Below are 19610 nucleotides of genomic sequence, written 5' to 3' on the forward strand. Positions count from 1 at the left end.
GGCTGAGTCCTCAGTTGTGAATCATTTCTAAAGATTAGTTGGACTAATCCTGGTTTCCTGGTCAAAGCTTCATTTTTCAAATATCCAGAACATATCAAGGTAGGCAATGAGGCTGCAGAATAAAGAAATTATATAATGACCACTGTTGGAAACGGCGACAGCTCTTCTAAAGTAAGTATGAACTTATAGCTGATTCAGAGAAAACAATCTGGACCTGAACTCTTGACTAATCCAATAAACTTCTTAAATTATTTTTCAACAAACATTAGTAAGAAGGTCAAAGATCCTAATAAAGCTAATTTTTCAAAAACATGGTTTTTGTGTGGGGCGTAATTAGGTTTATTTATTTATAATTGAGGTACTGGAGATTGAACTCAGGACCGAATGCATGCTGGGCACACACTCTACCACTGACCTATATACCATCCCTGCCTCAAAGCTGTTTTAAAACAAGTGTTTCAATATTTTTCTTTAAATAATATTAAAATCTTACCATTTGTTCAAGAAAGATCTTATGCATGATTTTTTTACTGAAGTAATGCCAGTTTTGCCAAACCTATAAAGTTAGAGTATGGCAGTTATAAAAAGGTGCTGATCCTCCACGAACATGAGGCATTTCAAACCCTTAGGTTTTAGTCTAGGTTTATAGGCTAGTTTAATCCTCTGGAAATGGGTTCACCCAAGCTGGCTTCCTTTTTCTATTCTTTTCATGTTTTGTAGCCACTCTACACATTCTCCCCTTCCTCCCACCTTTCTTACAGGAATGAGACTACTTCCCAGGGTTATGTTCAAGAATATGTGCAGTAGCTTCTTGTACATGGGTTTTCATTAAGGCTGATTTTTAATCTTCATTACTCTTAGTTCCTAACCAGAGGAGAAAAGATGCTTTTTAACTGCAAATAAAGGTAAAACATGTGCCAACCTCTCACAGGAATGATTTGTTTCTTGGAAACAGACGGTATCTCAAGACCACATTCATTTTACCCAAGTGCTGCCTTTACTCAATAAACTTAGAAATACTTGGTATTGAACTTCATTTTAAAATGTTACCTAATACCTAAAAACAAATAACAACTTTCATTAATATACGAATAAAGTTGAGCCAATAAAGGGAAAATAAATGTAAACCAAGTTTATTTTGCTTTTTAAGTAGTGTTCTTAAAGCACTACAGCTTGGTAAACAATGTAAATTAGTATAAGTCATCTCAAAAGCCAGAATTTTGTTTTGTGTTTTTTAATGAGTTGTTAAAAAGATGCAGCCTATTCTAACAGGATAAATATTTTTAACCATTTCACTTCGAGTTAATGAAGGCTCACAAATGAGCAACACTCCTCATTGAGGAAAACAAAAAGCTGTTGTCGACAAGCGACAGCACACACACACAAAAACAAAAAGAACTGTGTAAAAATATCTAACTGTGTTCCCATATTTTTTGAAGTCGCTTTACAATGGGATGATATGCACATGATCTTGCTGCAAACTTGCCATACAGACTTGTAATACATGTGGTCTAGACAAACGATTCAGTCCAACAGGTGCTAACTTCAGACAATGCAGCACTATAATCCTTTTAACAACGCAATTTGTTTTACTCATTATCTTTTCTTCTAGACTGAAATACAGGCTAGGAAGAAAATGCCCCCTAATTAAAAATTGGTACTGTTTACAGGAAAAATTGTATAATTTTGCATTAGAATTTACAAGTATATGTTCAAATTGAATTTGCCTCCTCCCCCCATCCCAGCCACAAAATGGGCATGAAGTAAAATTTTTAAAAATGCCTTAATTTTCAACTTCATGCAAACTAAATAAAGATGACCAAAACAAAAGCTTAAACAATGGAAGGATATTTCACAGAAAATTTCTTATACAAAAAACACATAAGAAAAAGGGCCACTAGGTGACATTTTAATTTACAAATTGGCATCATTTTGGTCGACAAATATCCAGATGCTGTTTTCTTCTGCTAACAAGAGTTGCAGAGAGGAAGGAAAAAAAAAAACAAAAAAACCCCCATCAGCATGACTTCTGATTTTAATCACACATTTCTTCTGGAATTTCGTGTGGATTAAGGATGCCAGGGACAGACATCTGAAGTTTATGTTTCTCTTCCTGAGCCTGTCTCAGAGCTGTTTCTCTTTCTTCCAAAAATAGATCAGACGTATCTTCACCTGCAAACTCCTGTGAAAAGACAGTTGAAATGTCAACATAATAAACTTCAATTTCAGAAAATTACTTCCCTTTGGGGGGTGTGTAGATAAGCACCTCCCTGTTTGCATAACTGATATAATTTATCCATCAATTGCTGATTTTAAATTATAGTATATTATTTTATAATTCTATAGTTGAATTAAAAACCAAAGAAAGTTGGAAGAAAAAAAGGTAAGATTACAGAAGAGGTATAGTGTGATGCCATATACAAAATATACTTCATAAGCAATAATACCAAGATGTTTCTCAGACTAATGATCAAGTTTAACTATATTATCACTGTCCTAAAGGCTGCAACAAAGCATTGTAAAAAGGCAGTTAAAAAAAAAAAAAAAAAAAAAAAGGCTGATAATCTAATTATCATGGTTCCCTATAATGGATTCCTTAATAATAACAGGGGTATAAAATTCCCAAAGGAACTACCAATGTGTTTCTTTCCTCAATTTCACTCCTTTAAAATGATCTATGGGATTCAATCACAATGCTGCGATATTTAGACCTTCTAAAATGAATTATATTAATAAAAAGTTGCCCAAAACATTTCAAGCCTATCTTCGTCCTGGTCTTAAGTTTTCCTTTCTGTAATTCAGTCTAAAACCATTAAGACTTTGTATTATTTAAAAAGCCCAGTCATTTCACATTACAAAAAGTGGTCAGTGCAACAGTTCAATCACATTTAGTATCAATACTTCTGTAATCGCAAATAAAGTACATACCTTTATCTGTACCAGGAAATCCCTAAGATGTTCCTTGAACGCAGGAATATCCTGATTTAAGCTGAAAAGTCCTGTCACAAAGAGCTTTACTTGAGCACTGCAATTCAAAACACAATGATTAAAAAAAAAAATCACTTAAAAACAAAAAGCTTAAAAATTTAAGTTTATTAAAAAGTGTATTTACTCTTGTAGATGAGGGAATGCAGACTTAAGAAGATTAGCCACATATTCCTGAATAAACATTTGGTTATTAACTGGATTTCCAGGATTTAATGGTGTACTTATTTTTCCTTCTTCAACCAAATTAAACATATATGCAAGGATAGATGCATGCATTGTCAAACCTGTTGATAAGAAGGACAGCATTAACACCAAGATGAAATAACCAGAACATTTAATATTTTTATGGCTGTAAATCCTTACCAGCAGTATGTGAGGTGTCTGTCACAACAGAAAAGATATGCTGAAGAATATCACAAAAATAAGTCTGATAGAAACTCTGAGCCGCAGCTTCTTCTTGTGCAACATTTTGTAAGAGTGTAAAAAGTATCTGTAAGCCTTAAAATACATATAACATCAACAAAGTTATTACATACTGACATTCATGATAGTACTTCAGCTATTAACAAATTCATTCAAAGCCCATTCCCCCATTTTTTGCTAATGACTAACAATTATTTGCCTAGGTTATCTTAAATCACTAATGGAGTTAAAACTAGAACCAGTGACTGCTTACTTACAGACTATAATCTAACCATTACCACATTAGCATTATTTCTGAAGGTTTAGTTTGATTCTTCCTCATCCACTCCAAAAGTAGCACAACTGAGCAGATTTTTCTAATACATAAACCAATTACTACTTAAAAGTAAAAGAAATCAACTCTCCTGCTAGAAATGTTTTACTTTTTCATTTGTTGACTCTTAGTGTCACAGACGAAAAGCATTTGGAGAAAAGTAAACACTGGTGAGGATATGGGTAAGTGATGCTCTCCCTGCCTTAAATCTTATGCCCACCTCCCCATAACTCAATTCTGCCTACAGACTCACTCTGAAACAGATGATTAAACTGTTTATAGGACTTAGACATATCTATGCAGTTGATGCACTCAAACAAACCAGGACAAGTAAATTGATAACTACTTGTCTACCACTATACACATCTGTTAGGTGTCTGTACATAGATTTTGGGTTGCTAGGCAAATGAATAAAGAACATTGCTTCTATGTATTTACCTGTATCTGCTACATTCCTCATAGTATGTTTGAAAGCCCAAATGATGGAATCCAAAACAAGTTTAAACTGTGCAGGTGGAATAGCCAGAAATGCTGGGAAACAATGAGAATTGACAGCCTGAAGTAGTAGGAAAAAGTTTGTTCTGTGTTCAGGATATTCTTCAAAGTCCTAAAATGAAGCAATACAAGGGCACCTTATTTTAAAGAATATTCATCAAAACTCACATAAAGACCATCACATTTTCTAGGAACTCTGAGACTATTACTATTATTTTTAACGACTTTGAGACCACTAACACAGATTAGAAAAACTGTTACCTATTGTATAAATGTGTATACTTAACATCTACATTTTTTTCCTTAGTTAATGTATTTTCCCACTCCTTATAATAAGCATATACTACACTTTAATAACTAAAATGTAGTATCAAGGGAGGGATGTATGCAGATGTGTCCATATAAATTTTGATGATAACCAATGATGTGTGTGCATCTCTTCTGGCTGTACTGTAAGAATCCATTGTTAAGTAATTCAGTGGAAAACATACCTCCTTGCTGGGGGGAGGGTACAGTTCAAGTGGTAGTGTGTATTTACATGAGGTCCTAGATTCAATCCTCAGTACCTCCTCTAAAAATAAACGTAATCACCTCCCCTGACCAAATTAACTAAATAATACAGTAATAAAGTATTTTTTTTAAAAAAGAAACATCTCTTTGCTAATATTTTAATAGTATGGGTTGGATAATGAATCCTCTTAGAAGCATTACACTTTGTGAACTCCATTGCTTTATGACTCATTTTTAGTTGCATTAAGGGAATGTATTACTAATCATAATTCTGGCAGTATCTATCTAGAGGGCTGTTGCCACTTTTGTCTTTGAAATTTTTATTGCCAAGAAAGGCAGGATTACCCTTTTTTCCTTCCAGACTGATTTGGTATAGTATATTGGTTACCAAAATACTAATATAGTTTTGGGACTCTGAAATGGTAAATATTCATCATATGTGAAAAAGTGTAACTGTAATGATCTTAATTATGTAAAAATGGATGCTTAGTTAAGGAGATACACAAACAAGACCTAAGAGGACACATCAAACTGTAAACTGCTTGTGATTATGGACTACTTTGTTCTTTGTGTTTTTTGGTTTCCTATTATACACATCAGCTTTCAAGAAATAAATGTTATTTTAAAAACCTTAAAAAAAAAAAAACAACCTAAAATGTAATCCTCCCTTTTCATTTATTTAAAACAAATTAATACAACTAAAGCCAATGACTGAAATGCAGGAAGTTTTCAATAAATGCTAGCTGCCATTTGAATAAATATCAAACTTATTTTTAATTCTTAGAATTCCATGCAAATTAAAAAAATAACAAAACAAGTATTTTTATGATCTAGTTCAAATATATAGTATCAGAGCCTAAAATTTACGCTGTAATCAAAGATAGTCATCATTTATGCTTTTAAAAGTGGTAAGAACACACTGCAGAACTTTCCATTATATAACTGAAACGCAAAAACACATACCTTATTTATCATATTCAATGTGCATTCAAAAACAGCATCAAATATTTGAGGTATTTCAGCTGTTATATGTCCTCCTAACTTGTTGACAATAATAGCCATAGTACTAAGCACTTCTGGTTCTCTAGCAGCTGGGACATTTCTCTGATAATCAATGAGAACTGCATCCAACAGAGGAGGGACAAAATTTTCAGCTACCTGTTTAAAAAATAATCTGATTTTAATTTAGGCACTTGGTAACTCATATTAAACAGTTAGGTCAATGTCATCTCCTGTACTGTAATTTTTTGTATATTAAAACTTTTTATTAACAGAAACCAACAAATCACAATCGGCTGAGAAGGCCATGAACATTATGCAGTTTAAATCTGTATGATAGGAAACTGAGGCCTGAAATCAAATGACTAGCTCTAAGTTCTGTGGCAGAACCACGATTCTGGGACACTGTTATGTGGGATGGGTAACCTCAGAGTAAAGAAGAGTCCCCCTAACCAATATTGTACCAAGGTACTCATATCTAACACCAAAAGAGGACGCCACTCAGTGATTTTTAACATAATGAATACTGGGTGACATCTCAATAAATAGAAACAATAACTATCATTTACTCTCAAAAAATGAACTGGACTATGCCAGAAAGACTGCGTGTGGTTTTCCAAGCTTCTCAATAAATAGTCTTATTAGGGTGTAATTTCTATGCTTTTAGGTTCTCTATTAAAATACGTAAAATAAACACAACCAATGTTTTATTTAACTGAAGATTTCTAGTTACTAGTGTCCCACTACACGAAACAGGTCTAGAAAGATTTGAAGGATAAGGACAAAATTATTTTTCCTTTTACCCACTTGGGTTTCTCTTAACTAGAACTAGTTCTCACTTTTTCCTTTCTTACAGTTTTATTGAGATACGATTGATGTACAGTGCTGTGTTAAGTTTACTTATATATATGAAATGATTACCAAGTTTAGTGAACATCATCTCATATAGATACAAAATTAAAGAAACAAAAGATTTTTTTGAGTGTGACAAAAGCGCTTAGGATTTACTCTTTCGTATATAACACACAGCAGTGTTAACTGTATTTATCATGTTGTACGTTACATCCCTAGTACTTATTTATCATATAAATAAAAGCTTCTACCTTTTGACTTCCTTTTTATCCAATTCACCCTCCACCCACTCCACCTCCTCTGGTAACCACAAATCTGATCTCTCTTTTTAAATTCAAGCATAGTTGATTTACAATGTTGTGTTAAGTTTCTGGTGTACAGCATAGTGATTCAGTTATTTTTAAACATATATATATATATATATATATATATATATATATATATATATATATATACACACACACACATGCACTATTTTTCATTATAGGTAATCACAGGATATTGAATATAGTTCCCTGTGCTATACAGGGGGCCTTGTTCACCTATTTTATATAGCAGTTTGCATCTGCCAATGCAAACTCCCAATTTATCCCTCCTCCCCACTTTGGTAACCATAAGTTTGTTTTCTGCTTGTCTGTCTCTTTCTGCTTTGTAAGGAAGTTCATTTTTATCATTTTTTAAAGATTCCACATATAAGTGATATCACATATGTCTTTCTCTATCTGACTTCACTTAGTATGATGTCTCTAGGTCCATCCATTTTTTTTTTATTTTATTGAGTTATAGTCAGTTTACAATGTTGTGTCAATTTCCAGTGTAGAGCACAACTTCTCAGTCATACATGAGCATATATTCATTGTCACATTCTTTTCCACTGTGAGCTACCACAAGATCTTGTATATATTTCCCTGTGCTATACAGTATAATCTTGTTTATCTATTCTAAATATACCTGTCAGTATCTACAGATTTCGAACTCCCAGTCTGTCCCTTCCCACCCCCTTCTCCACTGGCAACCGAAAGTCCATCCATGTTGCTGCAATGATTTCTTCTCAGTTTGCTGTATGTTTAAGTACAACTGACCTACAATACTATGCTAGCTCCTGTTACACAGGATAGTAATTTGGTATTTCTATGTATTTCAAAATGATCACCACAATAACTAGTTATGAACTATCACCATAAAAAGACTACATTTATAGTCTACATTATAGAATACTATGCATTATATTAGTATATTGTTATATAAAATGTATATCATATAATACATGGACTATAGAAATATTATGTATTAATAACATGTTATATTAGAGCTATATTCTCCACACTGTGCATTTTCATACCTGTGACTCATCTGTTTAGCAATTAGAAGTTTATACCTCTTAATCTCCCTCAACCTATTTCTTTCCTTCCCGTTTTCACATTTCTACTCTTAACCCTAACTGAAATAGTTTATTTTCCTACAAAGCGGATCCAAAGTATTTGAGTATCTTTGAATTCACAGCCCTAAATCACAATACAAATCTTAGTTATAAATAAAATATGAGACCCATCTTGTCATTACCTCTGATGTTCCTGAAATTACTGCCCATGCTATTGTAAATTATGAACTTCTCAATTCCCTCAATTCATCCTACTTTTTACTTTCTAATTTTTAAAATGCAGTTCTGATCTCATAATGCATATTTAAAACCTTCTGGGAATCATGGGAATTCCACAACTGTTTTCTGAACAAGTTTCCTGAAATTTACCTTGTCAACAGGAACAATATTGAAATTTCAAAATTATGAAAGTAAATAGCACACTTGTCAATGCTATTTTCACCCAACAGTGATAAACAAGATACGATTTCTTGTAATTTTCCGAGGATCAAGAGAATGAAAGGTGTAACGATAATAAAACATAAAACAGATTTTTCCCCAGCTGAAGTATATGAAGTGGGTTTAGTTTCTGAAGACCACTTAAGACTAATGGGAATAAGACAGCAAAAGAGACATTCAAACCTTCAAAACTAGGAAAGTGCCTACTCCTACTGAAGAGGCAATCTAATGACAGCTTTGTCAACTGCTCTCAAGATCATGAGGAAAACAAAAATTTCATCCTAACTGTATCCATGGAAAAATAAGAATGATCCAATCATCTCAGCTTTGTTACAGCATGCCATCCCTCCCAACTAACAGCAATTTCTTAGTAAGATGGAATATATCTTACTACTTTAATGTACTCAAGAATTCTGATAAATAAAATGTTATAAAATGTGACACATCTAAATTAACTAAATGTATACAGAGATATATGCACATTCCAGAGAATGCAGCATCAACCTTAAAAACAAACAGCACATCTCACTTACCATCTGTGGATCATTGGACCGGCTCACCCAACCAGATATCAACTTTAAAGTTTCCCTTTTTACTGTTCGCATACTTCTTATCAACGGTTGCTTTGTAACCATCTCACCTAAAAAATATAATCAGGTGGAATCCAACTTGACAACCAAAACTCTACATTGGCAGTTACATGTACTTCAGATACTATTTATCATTAGAAAACTTAAAGACAAGGCTATACAGATGAATTTCCTGAGAAAATAAACTAAGACTAATGTTATAAGGGAAAAGAGCATGTGACTAGTTAAAAAAAATTGCCTAGGATCACCTGAAACAAGGAAGGGATTAATTTAAATCTGTGAGAAATGTTGAATGCTTATGCTAAAGCAGTGAGTGTAGACCTGTCTTAATACATCATTCCACAAGAATTCAGAATCATTTACCATTAGCTTGGATAGCTGCAGAAATATTTTCACTGAGGCACTTGTATACATTAAGCATATCTAAATAAATCCTTCCAAGCTGAATCACAAAGGGGTGTCCAACTGCTTTGCAGGCTCTCACATTTGTTTTCAATATGCTACCAAGCTGCTTGACTGTTTCAGGATCTTTAAGTATATCCACATTCTGTGAAAAGTAAGAAACAAATTCCATTTATCACATGAGAATTATCCTTGTATCTAAAGCAAAATACATTACCCACATTACTCTAAACCACCATCACATTTATAATCCTAAATGGTAAAACTAGTACAAAAGTCTTCACTACTACGAATAGAGCAAAATATTCCCAATTTTCCATCAAAATATAAAAATGTATTACTTTTTTCAGTGTGCAAAAGCACACCTAAAAGCACCTATGAATCAGATATACACGTCAAAGGTACTAAATTTACTACCTTTGTGAGTAACATTTTCTTAAAATTCCAACCACCAGCATTTTTACAAAAAAGAATAAAACTTACTTTGGTTGCTTGCTGGATTATGCTATCCCAAACTTGATTAGGAAGTAGCATGTATTTTTCTATCAAATGTTCTTGTACTGTTTGGTCTGTCTGTGCACCAATCATGTACCCCACAGCTTCATAAAACGTATGGACCTATGTTAAAAGGAAAAAATTTTCTTTTATCTACCGTAATAAGGAAAACCACACACAAACAATCCACATACCTATTTAAACTAATTTTGTTCAAGTGTCAGAAATCATTTATATTATAGGAAAACAGCCTAACAAACTTCTGGTTGAATTTCTGCCTCACTACAAAACTTAACCAAAGAGACACATGAAGTGAATCCAATAATGGCATTTGTTCTTTTCCCATGAACAAATTCTTATTAAACAGCAGTTACTGTCTAAGAAAAATGTGCTTAGACCTCTACGTACCTGCTGAGGCTGAAGATCACAAATTATAGTGTTAATGTTGTTCAAAATCTCATCAATAAATGGCATTACTTCTCCAACCTGAACCTGAACAAAATGCCTACGGCATTTTTGAGCTATTTTAATGAAAGTATCACAAGCCATGTCCTGGACTCCATCGTGGGTCTCTAACAAAACAAAAACAATTATCAAAAACATTTTTCAAGAAAAATTTTGCTTTTCATATTCAGCAAAAATAGTGTATTAAATAGGATTTACCATGCATGAATTCAAACAGCTTGTTAACTACTGTCTTCAAAAATTTCCAGTGAGCTCTTAAAAATCGTGGATATTGACCTACTATGTACATGATATTTGATGCAATAATAGCTTTATTATCTTTGCCTCTTTTCTGTTCACATAATCCTAATAGATCCTGTAAAACAAGACAAATTTCAGTCATTTGTAATAAAATACACTTGTCTAATGGTTCCAGCCCACACACATCACTTGCATACCTTTATAACAGTAACAAGAAATCGCTTTTCATCCTCTTCATGCATTGCTCCACTAATGGAACCTATTGCCCAACACAAAGTATTCAAATTTTTCCAAGACCATTCCGTACCATTCACTTGATTGTGAAGCTTCTCAGTCATTATTCTTTCTGTATCTACATAATCCAGGTGAGTAAGATAAACTACAAGGAAGAAAAAGTTTCAGATGTTTCAAAATGCAAAACTTAATGGGCAAAAAGACTGTTTACTAAGAACAGCACATTAATAAGGATGGCTATTAACAGATTCAGAACCTAAACATGCCACATTTATTAAAAAGTACTTCTACCTCAGAACAGAATTACAAAGTTAGATTAAATTAACAGTATCTATTAACTTACCTAATGTTTCTCTCATATTCTTATACAAATTTATGGAATCTGTATCCTTCATGAATTCTCTCACAACTTCTCCCTGATCATTTTCTACAACCAATACTTCCTCTGGTTTAGCCATTCGACTAACCATCAATAAACGGACCTATTCAACAATGAAGAAAAAAATCTTTTAGATCTTTGGAATCAGCCACAACAAATAAATGTAGCCCCTTCCCAAAGCACTTAAAGTCAACATACCAAACAAAATTGTTCCCATGCTATAAAAGGATGCACATTCTTGAAATGTAATTCTACAATAATGATTTTTCAATCTTTATTTATCACGGATAAAAATCCACTCTTGTTAAGTTTCCTTCGTCTCACTTGCATTCCTAACGAACTCACAGGTGGTGCTGGTGCTTGTAGAAGGACTACACCTTTAAGGACCAAAACTCTTAAAACCATTTTCTTTCATGTCCAACTTCTCAGTATGCGTGGAGAATCTGAATTTTTTTTTGTAGCTCATTTATTTGGATAGATTTAGCCAAAAAATAAAAGCCAGTATTTGCATTTAGTCCTCAAATATCACAGGAAGCACACTCACTACCCACTTTATTGTTACCTTGGATAACACAGGCAAATACAGCTGTCTCCTGGGAGGAACATCAAAATGTTGACTTCCAGACAGCAAGGGAGAGGCAGATGTTGAGAACGGGCTCTCTCTATAGAGTTCAGCTGCCAGGTGATTCCAGTATTCAAGACAAATCTTAAAAATTTCAGTTTCCTCTACTTCTGATACCAACAACATATAATGAAGGGCCTACACAAAAGACCAAAACTAGTAAAATAATCCTTAGACATTATTAAACCAACCTCAAACTGCTTTCCACTTGCTACATTAATGGGAAATAATCAATGTTGTATTTTATACAACTCTGAAGTTTCATTATTCATCAGATAGACAGTAGAAATTTTCTAGGAGCAAACTGTGCTGCCTTCTGACATATCCTAGAATGCTTCAAGAACCTTACGATATTGTTGGTCAATATATTTTTTTTTTACCGACTTTTTTAATTCTCCAGCTTTCAGTGCCAAAGAGGCCATGCTGAGTTAGGTAGGCAGGCAGTGCCCAGAAAATATATTTCAATAAAAGAGAGAAGCAAATAAACAAACAAACAAACAAACAAACAAACAATGTTAAGTTTCTTAAAAAGGTATAAACATTAAGACATTTGTTACTAATAGCCCCCCATTAAGACATTTGTTACTAATAGCCCCCTCAAAAAGAAAACACTCCATATGTTCATCAACTGATTAATCGACACACAAAACTCAATATATATCCATACAATGGTATATTTATTATTCAGCCATAATAAGGATGAAGGACTGGTACATGCTGTAACATGGTAATATGCTAAGCTGAAAGAAGCCCCAAACTAAAGACCATATACTATAATTCCAGTTACTTGAAATGGTTCAGAATAGGTAAATCCATTGAGACATTAAACAGTGGTTGCTAGGGATTGGAGGAGAGAGGGGAATGAAGGGAGTGACTGTTTCAATGCGTGCATCATCCTTTGTGGGCGATGAATACGTTTTGGAATAGACAGATGACTGACAACATTGTGACTATACTAAACACCACTGAACTATACAGTTTAAAATGGATAGTTTTATGTTATGTGAATTACACCTCAATTTTAAAATAAGGCCTTTAGACTTTTATCTTATAAATAACACATCTACATATCCATTAGGAATTTAATTTTCATTATAAATTATTGAACTGGCATTAAGTAGAATACAAAATCAGGAAATTTGGCTTTTAATTGTAATGCAGAATTGACGACATGTATTTTTACTGCACAGACTATTAGGTGATAAGACATGTCAAAAGATCCATGAATTTCAGAATACTTTTGAAGTTTTCATTATGCAGAGAATTTCAGAAACCAAAGGCTCCACAAAGCCTACCTCCATGAGTGTTTCCCTGAGACTTGATCTTTTTTCTATAAGTTGACCGTGTTCTTTAAGAAAGGTGCAGAGAAACAAACTGAGATTTTGAATAAAGTTCTGTTCATCATCCTTTCCATTTGAGTACGCAAGTCGGATATTGGTATTTAAAGGAAGCATCTGCAAATTCATATGAGTCATTAGTCTTCATTTTAAAGACAAGACACTACATTTAAGTTCTCAAATTCCACCACACTTTTACTCATTTTAAAACATGGAGTTAAACAGTTTACTGTTCACTAGAAAGCCTTGATCTATTATACCCACTTTGTACCTTTCTGCCCTAGCTTTTGATTTTTTTAATGTTACTAGTAAGATTTCCTCAAAGATTATCCTTTGAGGTTTTCCCATCTTAGTATTATTAAAAGTGTAAAAATATTCAACGGAATCAGATCACAAACATATACAGTAATGTACTATGATTAACCTTCTAGATAATTTCATATATACCTAGTCAAACAAGGACAGGCTAATCCCTTCATTTAAGAGATATAAGGTCAGAGGCAGAACTGATACTAACCCCAGTTTACCATGATTCTAAATTCTGTAGAAATAAATTACCATGACACTCCCAGAAATTTTCAAGGAACTTTCAAAATGTTCATAAAAATTTCTAGCTTACCCTTCATGTTATATATATAATAAATATGCAGTTGCATTATAGCTGATTTATTTATGTTAACAGGTGCTGAAATGGTTCAACTCTAACCCACCTTTTTCTAAGGCACTAAAATTGTTTAGTCAGTTTTTAAAAGAGTGTTGTATTACCTGTTTTAGCTGCATCATTGTCAGTGTAAATAGCGTTACAAACTGTTCCTCATACTGGCTTACACTCACACCAGCAATCTCAGTGAGGCACTTCAGAGAGACATTTCGAAACATTGGAACATTCAGGAACTATTTTAATTGAAACAAAGGGGGAAGCATAAAATTAAATGGCCCGAAGCACTTTATTTAAAATTAACAATTAAACAAAAAATAAAGAATTTAAAAATCAGGAACATAGAGAAAAAGATCAGGTAAAGAGGTGATAATGTCTTTTTGGTACATACATTTTAAAGGAATTCCATTATCCACCCAATAGGGATTAAATGCTTTAGGAGCTAACTGTACTTTCTTTTGATGTATCCTCAAGACATCTGTAAAGCATCAAGTTGCTTAGAAAAGTTTCCCCTTGACCTATTATATGACTTTTTAAGGACATCATGTTTTCTGCGTAATCTAATGGGACTACAATTGTTAAGGATTTTAGGAGATGGGCAATACACCTAGGATTAATGAAAGTGTGGGAAAACTAGCTCTTTGACATTTTATTGTTGGGAAGGTATAAAAAGAGCCTACCACTTGTGGGCGGCAATTTGGTAAGCATCAAAAGCCTTAAAAATCGATGTACCTATTGACCTGGTACTTAACATGTATTAAAAATTTATCCAAAGTAAATATTTGGACAAGTGCATGGATGTTTCATGTAGTAAAAAGCAAACCAACTGTTGACAAAGGCAAGTAATTTTAAATAAATTGTCTATCAATAAAATGGTAGCTCTAATGAGTAAATTCCTATTAGAATATATCACTTTACCAAGTCCTGTACAAAGCCCCAAATGTAAGTTCATAGTAGCCTGCTTTTATAAGGTCTTGATTAAATACTAATTTATTCATTATATCTGACTAGAAAACATCTGGAAATGCAGCAGTTGGTTAAGTGATTATCTCTGGATGAACAATTTTAAGACTTTATATAGGCATTACATGCTACTGCTTTAAAATTATGTGGGAAAAAATACAAAGATTTCCCATTCTGCAGACATACCCCTTAACTTACCCTACTGTGACATATGTAATCAACTAAAGGCCAACCAAATTAATTATTAGTTGTTCACATGAAATTTGTTAAGACTGCATGGTAGATTTCGACAGTGTTCTTAAGAATTATAAGCTGAAACTACAGAAAAGTTCTTTTGAGTAGCTTCCTCATTCTTAGAAACAAGGTTGATTATAGCTAGGAGTATAGAATGGTTTTTCTACACAAAAGAACATTATGAATGAAGAAAATACATGCAATTATCCACTGATAAATAAACTGAAATGTATTCACTATACCTTATATATTAATGTGCTGATTAACTTGGTTTCAAAAATATACCCAAGTGGAATCCAGTTAAGAAATCTGAGCAATGTTTCCAAAGTTGCATGTACAAGTGGAGCATTTTGGGAATTTTCCTGCAATGAAAACATGCTTGTAAATTGTCATCTTCCTACAATTATTATTTTTAAAAATGAAATTAAAAGTACTTACCATCACAAACTGACACAGTTGAAAAATTTGTGAGAATTCATTGCACATGCTAAAAAAAGAAGTAATCGATTTAGAAGACACATAGAAATAAACATTGTAATTAGTTACATACTAATAACATTTCAGCAGCCTGGTCATTAAAAACTTGAGTTAATTCTATGTAAACACAGATATCAACTTCATCAAGTTATAAAAACTATGTATATTACTGTTTTAAAACTCACCTATAAAGAACCCATAATTTTTTTAAAAATTGTTTTCTTTGGGCGGAAGATTAGGTTTATTTATTCCTTTTAATGGAAATACTGAGGACTGAACCCAGGACCTCACGCATGCTAAGCATGTGCTCTACCACTGAGCTATACCCTCCCACAAAAGCATGTAATTTCATTTCTTGAAGGTTTGTCAATTCACTTTATATGAATTTGAATCAATCTAGTCTTTTAAATCAAGATAGCTGAATCAAAAATTTGAAAATGAGTAGTGTTAGATGTGCTTATACACCAAAACAGATGAAAAAATTATAAATTCTGAAGCTAGTTTGAATACACAAATGTAAAACATTTCTGTTCCCGAATGACTAGAACACATCCTTATTACAACGTTGAAAAAAGTAAAATCTGGCATGTTCCTAGTGTTAACTATAGGGGAACTGACAAAATGCAGAAATAATACAGTAGACATTTGAACATAAGTCATTTCCGTGGGCCTACAATTAAGTAGATACCATATAAAACGGATTCCAAAGAGGTTTCTGGGAACTCAACCTATATTCCTTCCACATGATATGTATGAAGTTATTTTGCTGTAACCTCACACATACTTTTCAGCCTCCATATTTAGAATATTAGGGCCACTTTGATATTTAAATTTGTTCTCAAAAAGAATTAAAAGTATATTAACTTCTAACAATGATAGTTCCTTAAAAATTTATAATCTACCTCCAAATTCCTTGTAATTGTTTTCAGAAATTACTTTAAAATTCTAAAATACTTGCCTGTCTTTTAAATGCTTAGCTTTCACTTGGGTTATCTGTCCACTAGAGAAATCAAATACTTCTTCACTCAAGAGTTTCAGAATCACCATATTATTCTGACAGAGACTTTCACTGGTCCTACTTGCTCCAACAATGTCACTGATAAAAGTTGGCCAGTGTTTTGGCCATTCCTGTTTCAGTATCTGAAATAAGATAGGAGATGTTAATTTCATTGCACTTGTCAATGACAAACTTCACAGAAATTGTGTGATACCAAAAGCAGGAGCAAGTATCAATCACCTTTCATTTTCTCTCTGTTTTATTAAGACAGGAAATATGCCAATCTCTACAGAACACATTGAGTAGAACGTATAGCACAGATAAAGTCCTTTGTCTCAAATGCCCCATTCCTCTCAGTTACCCTGATTGGTCTAATCTGTCTGTGATGTGTATGTGTATCAGTATTTACTACATAAGTGCAAATTATCCTAGGAGATGCAAAGATCTCACTCTAAGTGATAAAACGGTGATGAGCAGGGAAAGACATTATCTTTGGCTGGAATCTGAGCCTTGAAATATAGTAGGGTTTGGACATATAAATTTGGAAAAAAGGAAGCGTTACAATTGGGGATAAAATCACCTTAGACTAAAACAGCCTAATGGGTGGACTACATTCGATTTTATAGTCTACTGTTTATGTATGCTAGGGATTTCCCAACCAGATATTCTGCAGTACCACCTGTCAGTAAGAGGTAAGCAACTTAACATCTTTGTAATCCTCCCTCCTCCCATCCAGAGACAGGCTAACAACAAAGTCCTCAGTATAAAAGCAAGTGCATCTTTGTGAAAAGCCAAGTGTTTGGGAAAACCAAATGTTTCTGTAACTTAATAAATTGAAAAACCTATTTTTTCCCACATACCAATTAATGTTCTCAGGAAATTTGGGGGATATATTATAAAAGATAGGTAAGTATGAAATTTCTAAAGTTAGACATGGAAGGTTTAAAAACAGGCTAAGTACAGAGATTAATTAAAGGGATGCTTGAATTGAAAGGTAAATTTTTAATGAATTAGTAAGACTGAGTAAGGTAAGACTGAAAGAGTTGACATGGAAAGGAAGCGTTCACATTATGAGGCAGATGAGAAAATTTTTAAGGAGTCCAATCCATATTGGAGCCCAGAAGTGAAGGGTTTACAGTATCCAATGTTTCCTACTACAGCATATTATCAATTTTAAATACCAGACAGTAGCTAAGTATTGTAGTTATTGTGAACACTACTATCACTACTCTGTAAGATGTTAGTTTAGTTACTCGATAAAAGTAGGTTAGGATATTTTGTTCAACTAATCAGCCTAACTGAAGTATTTAATTCTTCTCAGGGAAACACTGTATCAAGTAAAAACTCACCTGAACAAGAATCATATTTAATTTCCCGATATACACCTTTTCCTTCTAAGAAAAGAAAAAAAGTTTAGATTAAACAAAGACCTAAAATAGATAAATAACAAACGTAGGCAACCCCATCCAAGAGAAAAATGTTTGCAGATCCACTGTAAATGTGCATGTATGTATATCTTCTCTGTCTGTGACAGAAGTTTAAGTTGAGTATCTAATATATTTAAATATTACACTCTCACAGTAATCGCCAAAAAAGCTCTTACCTCTACACAAGTTGGGTCAGACGACGTCTTGATAATGAGGCCAACAACATATTTTTTTATGCCTATTAAAAAAAATTATTCAACACTTTATAGCATGCTAATAAATCTTTAGGAAGCAAAAACAAATACAAACTGGGGGTGGGGGAGGGCAGAGTAAAGTCAAACAACACACCTCAATCCACAAATTGTGGCATTTAAAAAATATGCCGATTTTAGTGCACTACTCCTTTAAAGTTTTAGTTCTTGTTAACCTTTTAATTTTCATTAACCTTTAAAAAACATTGGTTTACCTATTACAAACTATTGTCTTCTGAGATATTCCTTGATGCCAGACAGTTAAGTACACCAAGCCGTGGTTTTTAACTTAAAAAAATACCACAAAGGACTAACATGTTATTCATTTAAATAAAAACATGTATTACTTTTATGGGTTAAAACTATAAAAACACTGAATATGTAAACTATGTAAGCACTATAAATAAGTTTATGTAAAATATTTATAAATCAAAGTCAGATGTTAATCCTTTCCAGATTTATTTTAATCACAGCATTAAGCTAATCCTAGAAGTAATTTTAATGTGTTCGCCTTACAATGTAGGAAAAAAGAGTAAAGGAGAAAGTTTTTATTTGTAATGTTCTTTACTGAAGGATACCTTAATAGCATAACCTATTCTTTAAACAGTTAAGACTTCACACCTTTGCTTTTATTTTGCATCACTGAGAATTTACTGAGTTATCTACTATAGGTCCCCTTAAAATTTAAAGTAATGTGGTGCACTTACATTCCCATACCCAAAGGGTCTGAAGCAGGATTCTCTATTGCAACGAATTATTATTTCCCACTATAAAGGATAAAGACTACCCTCACACCTGTTTCATAACTTAGGCTTTGCCACCAAATGACTTATGAAGACTAAAATTTTCAGAGGTATCTAAATTTCAAAAATACAGATAAAAGTTCATGAAACTGCGTTTCAAGTCTCATTTAACAAACCTGCAAAACTGGACTCAATATCGACTTAGAAGGGATATGCTAAGAAATTAACCCCGTTTAAGAATCAGCAGGAAATAGTCAACTTGAGAGCAACAAAATGTTTATTTGATTGTAAAACTACCTTAATATAGTAATCTTCATGAGCTAAAGTATTAAATTCACTCTTTGACCCTAAGGGTTCCTCTTCATTGGTATTTAAAAAATAATTTTTATTAATTATGGGGAAATCAGCCATTTCCTTTCACATCCCAAATAAAAACAAAACCTTAAAAAACATTAATAATAATAATTTCCTAACTGCAGAAATATTTCATTAGTATAATAAAGCCACATAATAAGGGTTATTTACCAACTGAAAATGCAATGTTAAGTACTATCAATATTCAGTGTAAGAATTGTTTAAAAAACTGCCTGCCAGGTGCCAAAAACTTAAGTGTTTCATACAAACACACACAATATTACAGTACCTATATTTTAAAAAGTTTTACATTAGGCAAAGACCACAGTACTAACTGTTGCAG

The 19610-nt window shown here is 33.0% G+C and overlaps 1 protein-coding gene across 2 annotated transcripts in view; it reads right to left on the minus strand.

The window, feature by feature from the left end:
- Window positions 1-1117: 1117 nt before the first annotated feature.
- The window catches only part of XPO1 (exportin 1), a 39874-nt gene continuing 21381 nt past the window's right edge, over window positions 1118-19610 (minus strand). For both annotated transcript variants that reach the window (XM_074341186.1, XM_045514385.2), the window contains 21 exons: window positions 18096-18157; window positions 17842-17886; window positions 16454-16635; window positions 15457-15505; window positions 15261-15380; window positions 13929-14057; window positions 13122-13280; window positions 11767-11964; window positions 11169-11307; window positions 10789-10970; window positions 10550-10706; window positions 10295-10458; window positions 9875-10009; window positions 9353-9536; window positions 8933-9039; window positions 5693-5887; window positions 4163-4331; window positions 3352-3486; window positions 3113-3272; window positions 2929-3025; window positions 1118-2182 (listed from right to left, as the gene is read on the minus strand). In XM_074341186.1, coding sequence (XP_074197287.1) covers window positions 2036-2182; window positions 2929-3025; window positions 3113-3272; window positions 3352-3486; window positions 4163-4331; window positions 5693-5887; window positions 8933-9039; window positions 9353-9536; window positions 9875-10009; window positions 10295-10458; window positions 10550-10706; window positions 10789-10970; window positions 11169-11307; window positions 11767-11964; window positions 13122-13280; window positions 13929-14057; window positions 15261-15380; window positions 15457-15505; window positions 16454-16635; window positions 17842-17886; window positions 18096-18157 — 2915 coding nt within the window. In that variant the 3' untranslated portion in view covers window positions 1118-2035. The remainder of the gene's footprint in view (window positions 2183-2928; window positions 3026-3112; window positions 3273-3351; window positions 3487-4162; window positions 4332-5692; window positions 5888-8932; window positions 9040-9352; window positions 9537-9874; window positions 10010-10294; window positions 10459-10549; window positions 10707-10788; window positions 10971-11168; window positions 11308-11766; window positions 11965-13121; window positions 13281-13928; window positions 14058-15260; window positions 15381-15456; window positions 15506-16453; window positions 16636-17841; window positions 17887-18095; window positions 18158-19610) is intronic.

The sequence above is a fragment of the Camelus bactrianus genome, chromosome 15, assembly GCF_048773025.1.
Source record: "Camelus bactrianus isolate YW-2024 breed Bactrian camel chromosome 15, ASM4877302v1, whole genome shotgun sequence".
Lineage (NCBI taxonomy): Eukaryota > Metazoa > Chordata > Mammalia > Artiodactyla > Camelidae > Camelus > Camelus bactrianus.